This window comes from Gallinula chloropus (genome assembly GCF_964237585.1).
Source record: "Gallinula chloropus genome assembly, chromosome: 5".
Lineage (NCBI taxonomy): Eukaryota > Metazoa > Chordata > Aves > Gruiformes > Rallidae > Gallinula > Gallinula chloropus.
This window is the reverse complement of record NC_140090.1, coordinates 42,804,583-42,822,964: the sequence shown is the minus strand read 5'-3', so window position 1 is coordinate 42,822,964 and position 18,382 is coordinate 42,804,583. Positions and strand designations below refer to the sequence as shown.

Here is an 18,382-nt window from a genome sequence, read left to right as displayed (position 1 = left end):
GACCTCATTGCAGCCTTCCAGTACCTGAAGGGAGCAGAGAAACAGGAGAGGAATCAGCTTTTTCAAAGGGCAGACACTGGCAGGGCAAGGGGGATGGAATGAAGACAATGGAGGGAAGGGTTAGATGAAGTTAGGGGAAGTTCTTTACAGAGAGAGTGGTGAGGGTCTGGAACAAGCTGCCCAGAGAAGGGGTGGATGTCCCATCCCTAGGGGTGTTCAAGGTGCTTGGATAGGTGCTTGCCCAGCCTTGTGTAGATCATGCCTGGAGGTTGGTGGCCCTGCCTGTGGCAGGCGGTTGGAGCTCTGTGGTCCCCTCTCTACCCAGACCCTCCGTGCCCCTCTGCCTCTGCGGGCACGCGCTTCCTCTCCCGCCCGCCCTCGCCAGGCGCTGCACGCTCCCGAGCTGTCAGCGATGCCCGGGCGGGCGGCGAGGCGGCGCTGTGGGCAGGCGGCCCTTCTTGGCGCGCAGGAAGGCCGCGGCGCCGGCGCGTACCGCCCCCTTGCTCGCCTGGTGGCGCGGCGGCCGGCGGGAGCGGCGGCTATGGCGGACAGCGCCAGCGAGAGTGATACGGACGGCGCCGGCTGCAGCGGTGGCGGGGGCGGCGGCTCAGTGGGGCCGCTGACAGCGGGTGGCCCGGCGGCGGGGCCCGGCTCGGGGTCGGCGGGAGGCAGCTCTGGGGGCAAGGCGGGTGGCATCGTGATATCGCCGTTCCGGCTCGAGGAGCTGACGAACCGCCTGGCCTCGCTACAGCAGGAGAACAAGGTGCTGAAGATAGAGCTGGAGACCTACAAGCTCAAGTGCAAGGCACTACAGGAGGAGAACCGCGACCTGCGCAAGGCCAGCGTCACCATCGTGAGTGCGGGCGGCGCCGCTCCGGGCCCGGCGGCGGGCGGCTGTGCGGGGTGTCTGGGAGCGGGGGGAGGTTGTTCCTTCCCGCGGGGGTGTCCGCGCAAGGCGGGCATGGCTGCCGCCGCCCTCCCCTTGGCTGTGCCCCGGCTGCGGCCTGCCCGCCCCGCCGGGCGGCCCTTCCCCCCCCATCCCCCCCGCCGCCCCTCCGGCCCTTCCTCCCCGGGGGCGTTGGTTGAGGCGAGTTTGCGGGCTGTCACCGCGGCCCGCCCGGGATGGGGGGGGGGGGGGCGGGTGGAGGCAGGTGGGGTCACCCTGCGCCCTTCCCGCCGCCCCTGAGGCCTCAGCGTGGACCAGGCTCCTCGCGGGGCCCGGAGCGAAACCGGCGGGGTGCCGAGGTGGTTCCCCGCAGCCCCGGACCCGCGTGGCCGGCACAGCTCTCTGCGGGGAGCCGGCCCCACCTCCGTGGCCCCTGGACCCGGCTGCCCGGGCGGTCAGGGCTCGGGTAGGGGCGGCGCGGCGGGGCGCTGGGGTGGGGTGGGGAGCAGCCAGCCAGGAGCCATGCAGGGGAGGAAGGGCGATGCTGGATGTTCCCTGAAGTTTCTCAAAGTAGAGATTTTCTTCGAGTAAAAGTGATCTGCGGAGATTACGGATTATCTCTTCAGCCGTCACCTCCTCGGCTGCTGCAGAAACAACGAGGATGGGATAGCGTCTTGGTCGTGAAGAAATGTTTGATCCATTTGTAACTGGTTTGTTAGCCATGGTATTTCAAGGGGTTATTAAAATAACCCCATTTAAAGCCAGTGCGAGTAACACACACAATCACTGTCCCGGGAAGAGCTTGGTTCCTGGTTGATGAGCACTGTGAGGATAACTTGGAATTTAACATCGTTTTATACGATGCTGTTATATGTCAATCCTCGGTAGAGTATCTATGAAAATGCAATAAACATGACATTGTTTTCTCCTCTATGGGGAGTTTAGGAGTTTAGATTGAGGGTTTTGTTCTGAATTCAGTGGTTGGAATGCTGTAATGATTATGGCCTGCATGAGACTTGTTAAAGAGTGATTAAAGGTAACCCTGATACTTACATACCTTGCCCTGTACACCCTTGCCAGCATAGACAGACATGCCTGGAGAGAGAGGCTGATCTCACCTGCATGTGCTCATTCTCCTCCCATCTGATTCTTCACAGGGGTTACTTTGTTGAAAGCATAATGGCTACTTTATTGATAATCCGTTTTTTTTTATTGTCTAGCTCTAGCAAAGAAATAGAGCTTGTCCAGGCAAACCTCTCGCCTGTTCCTAGTAGCAAGCATTCAGTGTCTAGCAGGATGCGGGCCGGAAGAGTGCATGAAATACAATACAGAAGTAATTTATTCAAGGATGACAAATATAGTGCTAGTCAGGGAAACATGTGCTTTGTTAATGCTTTATGAGAAGAGAATGTGTCTTAATTAGGTAGCAGTGGAGTGCCTTCTGATGTTGAAAGAGGCTAAGACATTTTGTCAGTCAGACATTTTCTCTTTGCCTGTTAGGAAGGCACAGCATCTTTCTGAACCCCTGGTAGGTGTACTGTTTGTAAACAGCTTGTAAAAACATGCGCATTAAAGTTCTTTGGAAGCAGTCTGTGGGGGCTGATTATCTTACATCATCATCAGACTTTAATTTACAAAAAGGAAGTGTTTTTCTTAAATCTAAAATTCAGCCTGTATGTTTTTGACATCTTGGATAGTGAGAAAAGGTGTTATACTTCTATAGCAACCTGTAGGCTGTCTGGAAAACCGGCATCTTTAGCATATCAAAGACAGGGTGACTGCCAAACTATGTACAAAACTGAGTAAACCACTTCTAATTCAACAGGCATCAAAATAATGAAAGCAAAGCATAACTTTTTTCAGGCCACTGAGACTTTGTGTGGCAGTTTACGTAGTCCGCAAGTCCATAATGTAAACACATTTGCAGCCAAAATACTTTGTGGTGTTGCTCTAGTGCACGAGTGACTGGACATGAACTTTGTTGGAAGGTTGGCATGTGTGCCACTTGCATGCAAATGTAATGAAATAGAAAGTTTTCTGATTTCTTTCCATTGTGATTCTAAACCCTTGTCAATTTACTCCTCCACCAGCCAGGCCAAGCTCTTCCACGCGATGCCATGCTGGCAGATGGGCGCTGTGTACTAGCTTCCTGATGCAGACATTGTAATGTCACTAACCAGCTTTTGACTTTTATTAAGTGTTGAGGATGAGCAGTGAAGTGCAAACATAACTGACAGGTAGCCAGAACAGCAGGTGAAATGACTGAACCAGTGAGCGCTAGGTGAAGGGGATTCCACACACCACACAGCTTTTCATCTGCAAGCCATAAAGCGCTGTGGCATTGTGTTAGCGCTGCAGAGACTCCTGTCTTTCACTAGCACCCACCATTCTCTTTAATGGTTTTGAGTATTTTCCCTTTATGGTTTACCAGGTAGAAGGCGGTGGTCTTCCTCCTTCCTCTTGTGTCTGTGCTGGTGTGTTGATACAACATCCTCTTCCTTGTTTCTGTTCTTACAAGTATAGCATTACTGGTGTTGGTGTGGATGTGTATGGTTTGGGAAGTTAGATAGCTTGATGCATGGGATCCTATTAGTTCCATGTTGTAGTTAAACCCTTGTGTCATACGGTTGAAACGTAAGTGTTAACTAAGCAAGTTTAGGGGACCTATGTTAAGCAGTCACTTGGAAAACTGACAGAGAAAAGGTGTTGGGTTGGCAGGCTTGTGTGCTCACCAGTGTCCTATGAGCTCTCATCTTAAAAGTGTAAAAACAGATGCTGCTTTAATACTGAAATTGGTAAAGCTATCTTGTACCTCCAAAAAGATGTGCAAACTCCATTCCTTCCAGGAGCCTGAAATGCAAATGAAATTCTGCTCTTGCTTGCGTGCAAGGCTGTGAAATTAGGTAAATATACTTGATAACTTTATCTCACCTGCTATTATTGGTAACAAGCTGTGAGGGAAGGAGCAAAGCAGGGAGAAAGCTAGGTAAATTTGGAGTGTTACCTAGCAGTTCAAGAACATTGTGTTACAAGATGCGGACTTTCAGATCAAGTATTCAGAAGAAATAACTAAGATCACTTAACCCATTTGCAGAGAGTTTAGGTACTTAGTAATCTTTAATTATATGGTCTCAGGGTATGTTTCTGCAAAGTCTTATGACTGAGACCAGGAAATGGAGCAGATGGTGCCAAGGTTGGGAAAAATCACACACACTGAGACCTGAGATGCTGTGTTTTTGAGATGTGAAGCAATGAGCTTTGGTTATAATGCTGCGTTACTAGAAGAGGATTTCCTCCGTGAGCTTCCTTAATTTTTTGGTGGGAAAAGGTCTACCAAGGAGATGCCATATTTAATGGGTTAAGTCCGGGACAGCACTAATTAGCTAGTTCAAGGAGAGAACTCTCAAAACTGGGTGGTGGTGGTGGTGCCACTGCTTTTCAAAAGACTGAATCGTTGTGTGTGACAAAAGCTGAAATACTTCAGCTGGGTGGAGGTACGTCTTGGTTGGAAGGCTGCTTTTGAAGTCAGTAGAACTTGGATTTCTATCTTCTTTCTACTTTTTGGTGTTTGATGTAGTAAAGTCATCCTGTTTGCCTGAAAGCCTTTAACTGATGCTGAAGCATGTTGGTTTTCTTTGTTACTGTTTGAACTGACAGGCCTCATACAAAAGGGGTGCTTTTAATAACAAGAAGAGTTTTAGTCCCTGGTGGCTTATGGGTACATACATGCTTACTCTTGGATGTTAGATTCGGTAGTGTAACTTGAGTAAATTGGCTTATTAAAGTCAGGTATCTTCTGTAGTGTTAGAAAAATAAAGTGTCTTACTCTGCTACTTAATTTGTCAGCTGAGATGAAGATAGGGTATTTGCAAAGCCTTCACTTAAAAATGTTCCTGCTCCAGAATGCTTGATGTAGCAGTTCTCATGCTCTGTTAGATAGATTTTACAAGAACAGCTTTTCAGGGTTGGTTTTCGAGTTTTGGGGTTATTTCTGTCCTCCCAGTCTGCTTTGTAGAGAAGGGAATTCTCCTAGAAATCCCAATGTGTGGAGCTGTGTGGATCCCCAGAAGGATCATCAATTCAGATGAGACTGCCTGATCCAAAATGCTGGAGGCATCAGTAACTCTTGGATACTGGTTTTTGGTGGGGGCTGCTGCAGCATGTGCTGGCAGGGGGCCTTGGGCCCTGGGATTGCTGCATGCCGCTGTGGGTTGCACGTGGCAGAATTTTACTGCAAGACCTCTGCTACCCTTCTCTCCATAGCTAAACTGGCGCCTCTGCTCCTGGGCTCTCTGCTTGGCTTTTTCTATTCCCTGAGTGTTAGCAGAGAGCGCTTACACCTCCTGGTTTCTCAGTCAACCCCGTGTTTCTGCAGTTGGGAGAAACCATGGAAGAAAAAGGCTTGCTTGGCTCTAATTTCCTTGCTCCTGCTCAGAAATCCTGGAGAAATTTGTTGCTTCTGATAATAACCGTCTCCTGAAAGCAAACAGCCTTTCTGGGACTTGCAGATCAGAAGAGTCCTGTGTGGTGTTGCAGACTTATTGTAGTTTGCTCAATAAACAACCAGATTTAGATGCTGGAAATAAATATGGTCTTAGCACTTTGTTCTCAAGGCAGTGTACAGTGGGGTTTTTGTGTGTGTGTGTGCACGTGCGTGCAATCCGTTCTTGGGGGTCTTCATGGAAAATGTCCATCTGGATAGATAGTTTGGGGAAGTGACCGGGTCTGCTGTATTGTTGAAAATCCACTGCAAAAAAATGCTTTTTAACAGCTTTTTTTTCCCCTGGAGTTTGCAGGAGAATTTCAAAGCAGAACATCTGTTTCACTACAGAATATGTCTATTAACATAGAAGAAAAAAGGGGAGGATGGGCTATCTGAATCCAAATACCAACCATGGTGGCCACTTAAGGACCGGGGGGTGAATGGAAGAAATCAGTTAGTAATGGCTAGAGGTAAAAAGCAAATCAATAGAGCAAAGTGATTAATACTTTAAGAAGTATCTGTAACTCTGTTATTTACTTTTTATTTTACAGTAGGTCTTGCTTGTGTGAAAGAGGCTGACTTACCATTTTGTGGTATCTTCTGTAGGTGTAAGAAACATGTGTGGGGATGTTGTGTCCAGCTGCATCATTTGTAACTCTAGTTTGTAGCCAGACTAAACTAACAGTCTAACACAAAAATAACTTAGATTAGTTTTATTATTTTAGTTAGGGCTTTGCTTACCTGCTGTTTTGACTAAAGGCAGCATTGTTGCGGAGGTTAACGGTCATGCACGATGAAACTCCATCCATAATTTTTCAGGAAGAGTAGGAAGACAGGAGAAATGAATGTCTTGTGTTTGAATTTTACCTTTGCCTTAGATTCTCAGGAAGTTTCTGTGAGCTTCAACAAAATGTCTGTAAATGAAAAAGGATGCTTAGTAACGCACTTCAGTGTTAACCGATTTTGCCCTTAGGTTAACAGGGTAAAAGCAGGTTACTTGTCGTGTGGATGGAGAACTAATCATAGGCAGGTATATTGTTGTCTGCTTCCATTTGGTAGTTACGCACAGCCACTAGCATCCTGCGTTCCCAGGTTAAAGCCACATCGATGCAGTGGTAATGGCACCTTACCATTTGTCTGTGTTGCATGACTTCTTCCGTGCTGGTTAAAAAGAAACACGTGCCAAAACCAACCAAACAGAACAGCACACAGAGGAAAAGTGGGTCTGTTTCTGTCCTGTGTAGAACTTGATTCATATAGTTAATAAACGTGAGTTCTGGAGCAGGGGTGCTTTTACCTTTGGGGAGTCTGAGGCTTCAGTGGGTTACTAAATCACCTGCTCTGGTTTGGGTCACGTCTTCACGTTTTTTTGGGTTACATCTTCATGTTTTTCTGAGTTGTTTGTGAATTGGATCTTGTAACATACCTTGAAATGTGTCTTTGGGAAGGGTATCCAGTTTTAATTTGGAGACTCTCAGATTGTGCTTGGAAAGACTCTGATGTCCTGCCTAAACTAAGCTCTCAGGCTCTGAGATTCTGGAAATCTAATGTGCTGGATGTAAAATGCTGAGGTTATGTATGATGTGCCCATTTTGCACAGATGTTTCTGATAGCTTAATTTGGAACTGGTAGTGTTTCTTTTTTTTTTTTTTTTTTCCTTTTTTCTTTTCTTTTTCCTTCTTTATCCAGTATCGCTGGTTGTCCTCCACTTACCGTTGTATGCTCTGGCTAGTTGGGCAGAACTGCAGTAGCACACTTGTGCCTCGTCCAGGCCTCATTTATACTGCAGGGTTGTCCAGTAACACTTGATTCGGTGCTAATAATTGTGGAGCCACGGTCAGCATGAGTATTTTCACTTTTTCTGGGACTTTTTGAGGCTCTCTTTTGCAACACTTCTGTTTCTCTTTACAAAAAGGTACCAACCCCTTAAATTTCTCTGCCTGTGTCAATTTCATTAGAAGTTAAAGCGAGCTGTCTCTCTATTGGACCTTGGATAGCAGTCCCATTACAGCTTCATGTGCGAAACTAATGTGGAGCAGTTGCTTGTTCCTTGTCTTCGTGTTGATTCTTGGAGAGAAACCTTTGGTTTACAGGGTTGGTCCTTTTTTTCAGAAGGGCATTCTAGTAGTAGAACTCAGTTTGCTTCAAATGAAACAAAATGTGAAGGCGTCTGGGTTTTATTATATATATATTTACAGTCTCGCTAATTTAAGTCTCTCAGTTTCAGATGTGACCTCCTGAATAATAATGCACAGTGAATATTTTGAACAACATCTTAGTACATTTTGCTATGAAATTTCTAACAAAATTTCCCATTGATGAGTATTTTTGAGGTCAGTAAGCCACTTTGGAAATTCTGCTGTGTATTTTGATTCTTTTATAACCATTTTTAAGTAATGTACGGCATACATCACTACATCAAAAGTCATATGGATGCTGTATAAATGTCCTCCACCTTTGCAGCTGTTGCATGTCATCCTTGGCTGCAGATGAATCTATGCTTATCTGCTACAGGTGGTTCTCTCTGAAACAATGCCAAATGACCTTTTTAATGTTTGTGGGTTTTAGACAGTAAATTAATTTGTTTCCAGTGTTGCCACTGGGTTAATACCAAACTCTGATAACCACCTGTGTTTTGCTGTTTTGCTTGCCTTTAAATATTACACAGGAGTTCTACTTTTTTTTTTTTTTTTAAATCTGTTAATTTATTGGTGTTCCCGTGTTTAATAATGGTGGAATGTCTTCAGTCAGGAGGCATACTGTTCGGTTGCTCTGAATTACTTTGGGGATGGAAGTGAAATAAGAACTGAAATTTTTAGAGTAGATTGGGAATTTTTTTTTAACAACGTAAATTCTTGGTGTTTCTGTGGGCTCACTGTTCTGCGTGGAAAGTAATTTTGCTTTTTTAAGCGAACTTTCTCATCGATGTTGTATCTTGAATTGTGTCAGAATAGGTTTATAGTCAGCTTTTTGTTTTAAGAATGGTGTTTAATGTTGGGTTTGAACATTTACAAACACTAATGGCCATTCTTTCTTAGTGTATCTCCACTAACTGTAAAACATTTGGAAGGGGAGGAGTTGTTTTATTTATTTCTGCATTGTACACCTAGCAGGTTTGCTTGGACTGAAGAAAAAAATACTAACGCTAGAATTTTTAATGGATTTTTTCCACTGGTACAGTACAAGGCATTTGCCCAAATGAGTGTTCCCAATACAGAGAGGTTTTTTTTAAACGTCGATTTAGATGGTAGAGTAAAAGGTTAGGTATTTTTAGAGGTTCTAGCATTGTTACTAATCCCAGTGTTGGCAAGACAGTACAGACAAGTCCTTAAAATAATTTTTAAATCCTGGAAATTATGCATTTCACTTCAGCTGTTGACTGTAATGGAGTCTGAATTTTACTGCTGATTTCAAAGCCCAAATGAAAATTATTTTTACTTTTTTGTTTGTTTTTTTTTTGGGGTGGGTTTTTTTTTTTTTGTTTTCTTTCAAGAAGAGGTGCATACTCTGTGGTTTTCTTGCACTTGTTAATTCTGCTTACTTGGCCTCATTGCTTTTTTCCTGCTAGCGCTGATACTGACTTCACTTAATACTGAAGTTGTTTTTTTCAAAGTCCAAAGTTTTAAGTGTTGTCCATGGGGTTTATCTCCATCTTCTACACTGTTAAGTCCCAAAGCTCCTTGTGGTCACTAGAGAAATACTACTGACACGTGGCACTCAGCTGTGTTGAGCAAGCTTGTACATCTCCCAGAGAGTTTAACAGAGGTGTTTGTTTTCGTGCCGTACCTCATAAGGTGTGCTTGGGTGGGATTTCAGGTGGGGTTGGCAAGACAGAAAGTGCTTGGAGCATGGCTTAGTCAGGCTGGGCAGCTGGGTCTGTGGAGCACTACAGAAAGATGTAGTGCCTGTTTCTCTCAAAGAGATCTCTCCATGTGATTGGAATGAAGAAACGAGACAGTGCTCTGCCAAAGGAGTGAAAATCGTCAGCAGTAGAGATCTGATGTATTGCAGCGTAGCCTGGTAAAAGCAGTGAGAAAAAGAGTTCCTATGCTGCTCTTTTTTGGGCTGAGGGCGGTGTGGGAAGAAGTTGCTGAATTTAGCGACGGAACAAGAGGTGAATCCTTTCTGCCTTTCTCATGAATGGATTAAAAAAAAAAGCTGAAGGAGGAGAATAAGAGGGTCAGAATCCACTAGTTGCATTATACACGGGAGTTGGGATCTAAACAGAATGACTGCAAAAGAGACAAAGACACATTCTAGAAGAGAAGCAGAAAATAAAATATAAAGCAAATTCCTATGGATCCGTAACTGAAAATGTTCCTGTGACGCCTTGCTTCCAGTGCAGCAGCCTTGGCATGTCCAGAAGGATCTCAAGTAACACTTCTTCAGTCAAGTCTTTCCGTCTGACTGAAGAGATTTCTTAGTTTTAATTAGCTGGACTGCTACTGTCCTGTTTCAGTGTATGGGATGAGAGAGAATGAAGTAAAAATGAAGACATTTGAGGTGAGCTATTCTGCAGTAAAATGGAAAGTGTCTAAGTAGGAAACTCCAAAGTACAAATCCCAGATGCACGGGTTTCACATCTCTCTCTGTGGAGTACAGGGACTCCTTGATGAAAACTAAAGCAAATTGTTTACAGAAATGCTGAAGCAATTTTTAATCCTGACAGTTGAGTTTGTAATTTTTTCATAAAATACAGTTGTCATAGGCTAACATTTGTCTGTAGGGACAGTCCTTTCAGCTCTGTCCCTTCATGTTTTCCATTGCACCAGTTTTGTCCCCGTAAAAGAGGTTATTCCCTCAGCTCAATGACTGATACTCTTAACTGATGGAGAAAACTCTTAGGGTAAGGCCTTTTCTTCCCCTCTCCACTCTGAATTTGACAATGGAATTTTCTCTTCGGTGCATTTACATTACATGCAATCTGTTTTTCAGTTTGGGGTAGTCTTAGTGAGGTAGATCAGTATCTCTTCAGCTGTGCTATACATTGAAAAAGCCTAGCAGTGTTTCAGCTATCTGTAAAGTTTCCTCAGATGTTTTGGTTCTTTAAACTGCCATAAAAATGCAATGTTTCTGCTTTCCTACTGTAAAGCTAAGATCTTTCTAGTTCCTTTGTTGTTGTTGACGCCAGTCCTACCACATAAATAGTTCCCTCAATGATCCACTTTGGTCCTGAATATAAATATGTGTGTTTCTTACCAAATCAGACATGATAAGTCAACAAAGTTATTAGGCTGTAGTATGAAGTTACATTTATTTTAGTGCCTTACAGTTTAATTTCTGTTTTCAGTGGAGGATGTTGGAAGGTTTTGTTTGGTGGTGTGGTTTGGATTTTTGTAGGTGGGATTTCCACTTTGTTTCCCTTCACTTTCAACTAAACAGCAAAAGCAGTTACTATGAATTTTGCCAAATAGAGGGATTTTTTATGTTTTTCCTGGAGCTTTAAACAGTATGAGGTTTTCACATCTGTTAAAAATGAAGGGTGGATACTTTGTCCTGGCTAATGTTGCCAGGAATTGATTCATTAGGGAAAAGCCTTGTCCTCATAGACCCCTGCCACTGGCACTCTAAGCCTTTCAGGTAGTCATCAGTGAAGTATTGATACAGAGAGGTATTTCAAACTTTGGTTCAGTGTTTGATGTGACGGTGTGATTTTTGTTTTCTGTTTTGTCAAAGTAAAGCTTCAGTTGATGGGTTGCACGCTCACAAAAACAGGGAAGACCCTTCCAAAAAGCACGGGTACCTTCTGGAGTGGGGTTGCCTGACCTTTGTGCTGAGAACAGCCACTGGCCTCTGCTGGGCTCAGAGGGGGCTGTGTAATACGGCCCCATTCTTGCTGCCTTCCTGGCCATGTTTCCACATGCAGTTATCATGGCCCTTCTGAGGAATGTTTAACTTAAGTGTGTTTTAAAGAAATCTTATGCTTGTATGCAGTTCACTTGAGGACTTAGGGGAGCTGGGCTTGTTGCTTGTGTGTGCTGTACTCATCTTGAACATGTGTTGGAAACCCACTGCTACTGAAAGACAAGATATGCAGGAAATGTATACTTCATGTGCGTGTGCAGTGATGAGATGGAGGAACCACTTCATGAAACAGTGATTTGGAAAGGTCTGTGGGCTAGGTTTAATTTTCCTGCTAGGTCATTCCTAACTTGGACTGTAACTTCTGTTGGCTCAGGTTACAGCTCTTGTGTGCTGGAAGCAGAGGCTCCAGCCCTGATAACCATCTGGGAGCTTGTTCTACATGATGATGTTTAAGTGACTGAAAAATAAGCGCTATGAGGCATGTGTCTAACGAATAGTCAGGCTGTTAAGGTTGTAACGTTGAGCGTTTGAAAATGTTTAAATATACGTTTGCCAGTACAACCTTGCTACCTTTCTGGTGCTTTATTACGGTATACTATTTAATTGCATTGACTTGCTTAACAGTGTGTGGTCATGGTTAAACTGCTCAGTAAAAGTTATTTGAGGGTTGACTTTTTTTTTGGGGGGTGGACCTTGTCTTGACATTCTCTTCATCACAATGGCTTTTTAAATGTGCTGCATTTTTATTAACTATCCAAAGCCAGTATGTGGATATAATAGAAACCTTTGCAGAGAGCATGCTCTAGTTTTTCACCTGTTTTGAAGAAAGGCATTTAGATGATTTTAAATTATTTTTAATTCAGGAATTGTCTGTATTATGAATTTCATATAGCTTGCTATGCGTTGTTTGTAATGAACCAAACACATTAATTTTATAAATATTTATGTTTGTGAAATGAGCCTGTTCTCATAACTAACTTCATCATCACCACTCATGTTGTGCAAGGCTCTTGCAGGTGAACATCAAAGTGTGGGGAGAGCAGCTATGTGAAGTGTTTACAAATCTGAAGTGGAATGGAATTGTGTACCGTCAAACGATTTACTTCATTGCTGATGCTAGGAGATTGTTTAGTGTGTACTACTGATTTTTCTTTTTGTTTTGAAAGCTGGTCAATTCTGAGCACTCTTTTTAAAGTGCTCTTCCTTGTGTGGCTTTCCAAACCACAAGATGCATGCACCCGTGTCTTGAAGGTAACTGAATTTTTGAGAGGTCTCGTAAGGCTGCACGAATGATGTCAAGCTGAAGATATCTGAGCATGGTTAAAACCGCCTTGGGAGAAAAACGTATGTCTTGTGTCGTTTGACTTCGTGTGTTTCTGTAGTTGGTCTGTGGCCACTGCAGGTTTGTTCAGCACTATGCTTGCATCACTTCGTATCATCAAGTGAATTGCTGGGACTGGAGGTAGCAGTAAGATTGTTGACACAAGCATTTGGACGTGTCCAGCCGAAACCTAATTGACCTTTTGAAAAGGAGGGTGTTGTGGGAATATAGAGGAAAGAGAATTTCCAACTGTAAATGGAGTTGAAAGGAACAGTATTTTAACTCTTGAAATAATTACTTATCATACGGATATTCCTTTATTATTCTAAGAAAACACAGTTATCTTTTCTAACTCTTGCAGTGGAACTCATGTACTGAATAGGTGAAATGCGTAGGAATTGTGCTTTCAGGAAGTTCTGTGTGTGGCTTTAATGGGAGATCATAGGTAATATTTAGAGTAGTTGAAGTTACCAGGCTGAGATTCAGTAGTGATTATATTTTTCTCCTTAGTGTGTTTTGGAAATAACTTCAGTTTTGGGGGTTGGTTTTTTTTGTTAGTTTTAAACAAATAAACAAACCCCCTTTCTCATCTGCCAGGTTTGTGTTGTTTTGGTTTGATTTTTTTTTTTAAAAAAAGCTGAACAACTTGGGGTTCTGTAGGAAACAGACCAAGGTATCACTGCTTATTGTTTTCAAAAGTGTGGGCCTTCCAGGAGCTGCTGCCAAAGCTAAAAATGCACAGTTCTGTTATTTCTGTAGCTCTGATACTCCTGAAAATGCATCTTAAATAGGGAAAAGGGGGAAAAAATAATAAAATTTAAAAAACCTCAAACCCTAAAAAAATACTTTTCTGTCAGAACTGAGGAAGTGACCCTAGGGGTTGTTGTAGATTAGGCAGGAAATCACACTACAAATTGAACCCACGACTTGAATTCCAGCTCACCACTTTAACCACAAGAACATTCATTCTTTTCTTTGCAGATGGGCTATTCGCCTGAAAAAAAGCCCAAAAACTTTTTTGTTGGGGGGAAAGCTGCACCCACGTCATACTGGGATGTAGGGAGAACTTCCTTGTCCTCCAGTCCTTCCAGATGGAAATGTTCTGCTGGGCAGTTGCTGTAGTTGGCAGTAGTGTGAGCCTTTAGTCTCTGAGTTACTGTTGGCTTCTGCTCTTCAGAATTGTTTTTTTCCTAGCAAGTTGTTTGTGGTGGTTCATGTGTCTCCTTGTGGGAAACACGCATTGCATGCAGTGTGGCTCGTTCAGGTGCAGCTGGAAGGTTTATAGGATAAAAAATTAGCTCCACCCTGGGAAAGCCGCAGCGTAAAAGTTCCTGCTGCAATGGAACAGTGTTAGCTCAGTGGAATATTTATTGCATGTGTAGATGTAGTACTTTTGTGTAGCTGGGTTTTAGTGGAGAACGGGGATGCTGCTGAGATGGCTTCTGCAGGCAGCAGCCAGAAGCTCTCTGCAGGCCCCATAAAGTAAACGTCGGCCGATTCAAGGCCTGAGTTGCTGCTGACCAGGGCTAAGCCAGTTGGAGATGGTCACAGTGTCTCTGGGAATCACATCTAGGAGAAAAAAAAAAAAAAACACAGGCATTTTGCCACCAGAGAAAGGAATGAGAATATGTAAGGAGCTGTGCAGGCATCAAGGCCAGGAAAGACCGAGGCGGAAGGAAGAATGAGGCACTCCACATGCCAGAAAGAGAGATTCCCCTGCAGATCATGGAGTGTCCTCCCACAACCCATGGATAAAGACAGGGAGCAGAGACCATCTACAGTCTATGAAGAGATTGATCCATGCCACAGCACGTTTGTGGGGAGGCTTGTGACTGAGGGGGAGGACCAGGCTGGAGCAGTCTGTGCCTGAAGGTCAGCACCCCATGGAAGGGAGCTGTGCTGGAGCAAATGGTGAGGAGATGACTCTCCAATAGAAAGGACTCATGCTGGAGAAGTTTGTGGAGGACTGTCTCCTGTGGGTGGGACCCCAACGTGCTGCAGGAGAAGTGTGTGTATGTGAAACGCCCTCGTCAACTAAGAAGGAAAACAACTTGGGAGGAACGGACTGACCCCCCCCATTCCCTGCTCCTCCCCATGCCATGTTGCATGGGGAAGAAGGGAGTAAATTCGTGAATGAAGTTTAAGTCTGCTAAGAAGGGAGGGGTGGGGGGAAGGTGCTTTAAGACCTGGCTGCACTTCTCATTACCTAATTCTGGTTCACTGGATGTGTAGCTGTAGTGTAATAAATTAATTTTCTTTATTCCATGTTGAATCTGTTTTGCCTGTGACACTGATTGCAGAGTGATCCCTCTCTGTCCTTATCTTGAATACTAAGCCTCCCAATACATATTTTCTCCCCTTTTCGGCTGAAAAGGGGAGTGAGAGAGCGGCTTTGGTGGGTATTTGGCCTGTAGCCAGGGCTAGAACACCACAGTAGACCAGTAGTTCTCCATACTATTTTAAACTGGTGCCAGAAAGTATGGCTAGAGCAGTAATTTCAGGTAGTACTGCTGCAGGGCAAGTGTGTACTTTGGGAGAATTGGGAAACTTAGATTTTCCTTAATGCTAAGGACTGCATATTCTAAACCCATGTGTTGTGGTTTTACCCCGGCTGAGAGCCGAGATCCACGCAGCTGCCTGCTCCTTAAAGGAAAAGAGCAGGGGAAGAGGGAAAGGGGGGGGGAGGCAGTGAGAGGCTAGGGAAGGGAAAAGGAAGAGGCAAATAACTCCAAAACCAAGAAACTAAGAGGCCCGTGGGTTGGGATAAGGATAGTTTACTAAGATAACAGAAAGATACAATATAACAATGCTAACAGGACTTTAGAGCAAAAATATATGAAGCTGTTGATACACAATGCAGTTTCTCACCAAACCACACAACTCAGGCCGTGCCACCCAGAGCTGTCCTGGAACCTGACCATCCCCCCAAGAACCGTGCGTCCTGGAGCCACCCTCGGCCTTCCTCCCATCAGCCCCCCGATATCCTGAGCAGGACGTAATTGGCATGGAATATTCTCTTTGGCCAGCCTGGGTCACCTGTCCTGGCTTCGCCCCCTCCTTTCTCATTAAGAGCTGAGAAAGTCCTTGACTGTCTGACATCAACTAAAACCATCAGGGTGTTATCAGCACTGCTTTCATTTTAACTCTCAAACACAGCATTCCATCCGCTGACACAAATGAAATTAACTCCATCCTGACCAAAACCAGGACACCATGTCATTGTGCCTTTCTGCACTTTGTGCCCTGTTTACCTCATATTTTCTAGTAGGACTTTGGCAAACGCTGCTTTCTGAAGTGACGGTTTTATTTCAATGTAACATGTGTAGCAACTGAGATCATCTCTTCTCAAAGCTGCCCCAACCTTTCAGTCTATATTCAGTAAAGATTGAGTTTCTTCTGTACAGCAACCAGATTAAACTGCTCTTCAGCTCCATCTGCAGGCTTGTGTTGTCCATAGGGTCCTGTCAATGGAAACTGCAGGGTAGAAGGATGGATTGAGTGGTAAATGGGCCATGGTGGCGCTTCCCTTAGAGATGAGGGACCTTCAGGAGGGGATTGGATGAAAAACAGTGCGTAGTAGGCTGTTTCCAACAAGATCCCCTGCAATCTGGTGTTACCTCTATTCTGCATGCTACTGTAGACAGGTGATGCTCTGTCAGTGTGCAAGCCAGGCATTGTTGGTTGGGATCTGGCTTTCAGATGGTTGAGTGTAGGTGACTGGAGCAGTTTGTGAAACACTTGTTGCTGAAATTGTTTCTGAACTGAGAGCTGAAACTAAAATGCAAGATTTTTTCATGTCAGATCACTGATAATGTTGTACTGGTATTTGTTAAGAAGTAGGTGTTAATTGCAATTGTTGAACCTGCTTGCTTATTTTGCAGTTTCGGAAGATTTGTGAAGCTTTTAGAAGAACTACTAAACTAGGACTACTAGGTAGTGGGGAGGGAAGGGAGTTTAGAGCTGTGTTTTGGTTTGGTTTTAATTTTTTATTGTATTTGATCGTGTTCAGGCAGATCTCTTCTCAGAAATAATAGGTTTTGCTGCTTCATAAAATAGTGCCACTGGAGTGGTGGTCCAGTGGCTCAGAAAGAGAGCATCCCACTGTGAGGTGCTGAAAGTACCAGAAGCCAAGAGTGCAGGGGGAAATCTAGCAGTGTGAAATTGGTCTGCTAAAGGTGTGTTTACAGGAAGAATACCTGAGAGCAGGGAAAATATTTTAACACTATGAAGTTGTCACAGTTCATGCTAGCATATGCAGCATGTGGAAAAATAACTTCTGATGTTATTCACTTCCTAGTATGATTCTCAGTTACTCTAAAAAGTTTAGGAGAAGTATGTTTCTTAATTCTTTTAAAAGTAGCCCATTGGAGTGTAAGCTCACAAGGGCAGGGTTTTATGACACTTTGTGCATCAGCTTTACTAGTGATGAGGATTTCACGTGCTACTGCAGTGGATTTTTCTTCCTAGAAAATGTAAGAGCTTTTGTGTGTTTTATGTGCACAAGGTGCTTCTCCTTCCCCACCCCTTGCCCCTATTCATTCTTGATTCCTTACAATGTAACATGCTAGATTTTGCCATTATGGTCTTGACCACAGTAATCACAGATTTTCCTTAGTGGATCTGTCCATTCAATGCTCTGAGTTAGCTGTACATGGTGTTTTGAGACATAGGAGACAGGTGGATGTGATGGTGGGTATGTAATAAATCTGTGCTGGAAGTAGATGCTTGTTTCAGATTTCTAGAGATGGACTGATCAGGTGTTACCAATTTTTATCACTCAGCACTGTAACAATTTCTTTTGTAATACGATACACAGAACAGAGTGAATTGTTGTTGCTGGTTTTGGATGTTGAATGTGATATGGGTAACAGAGAAAACCAAGAACTCTGTACCCTCATAGAAGATCTGCTGTCTGTGATTTCCATGCGCTGCTTCCTTTTCTTGCTGATCATATCAAAGCCCCTTTTTGAATACAAATACTTAATTTAAGGCCAATTGTCCATATGGAAACACAATGTATATGTGTCCAGAAAAATACTGTAGTGGCAGAATCTGTGCAGGAAGTAATATTAAAACCTGATGGTTTTTAATTACTATTTTACAACATCAGCTTGGTTATGGGCCGAGTAATATGTTTCAAGATTTGAGGCAATATTAAGGTAAACATCAATTATTTTACTACTTAACATAATTGCTCCAAGTACTGAGATGAAGGGAAAGTTTCAGAATGAGGATACGTGGATTTAGAAGAAACATGGTAATGCATAATGTGCTTTTGTACCCAGTTTTAATAAATACATGTTTTGACTAAAATCATAGAATCAGAGACTGGTTTGGGTTGGAAGGGACCCCAGGGATCACAGACCTCCAACCCCACTGCCACAGTCAGGGCCACCAACCTTCAGGCCTGGATCTACACAAAGTTGCCCAGGGCCCCATCCAACACCTCCACGGATGGGGCATCCACCACCTCTCTGGGCAGCCTGTTCCAGCCACTCACCACTCTCTCTGTAGAAAACTTCCCCCTAATATCTAATTTAAACCTTCCTTCCTTTAGCTTTAATCCATTCCCCCTTGTCCTGCCATTGTCTCCCCTTTTAAAAAGCTGGTTCCCCTCCTGTTTCTCTGCTCCCTTCAGGTACTGAAAGGCTGCAATGTTCTCCAGGCTGAACAAGCCCAGCTCCTTCAACCTTTTCTTCGTATGGGAGGTGCTCCAGCCCCTCTAATCATCTTTGTGGCCCTAAATGTTTGTGTTGAAATTGCCAACCCTTGGTGAATTGAAGTAGATGCTCATCATATTTAATAAGTTGTGTGGATGTCTGGAACTTGCAGTTCATGCTTGGATTTATAGAGTTCCTGTTGTTTGTTCAGTTGAGAAATACATCAT

At 43.9% G+C, this 18,382-nt stretch overlaps 1 protein-coding gene across 1 annotated transcript in view; it reads left to right on the top strand.

Annotated features, from left to right (window-relative positions):
* Positions 1-541: 541 nt before the first annotated feature.
* Positions 542-18,382, top strand: part of CCDC6 (coiled-coil domain containing 6) — a gene marked incomplete at its 5' end in the record, with an annotated part of 64,841 nt that continues 47,000 nt past the window's right edge. Inside the window, one exon of the mRNA XM_084265628.1 lies at positions 542-853. Within this exon, the coding sequence (XP_084121754.1) occupies positions 542-853 (312 nt within the window). The remainder of the gene's footprint in view (positions 854-18,382) is intronic.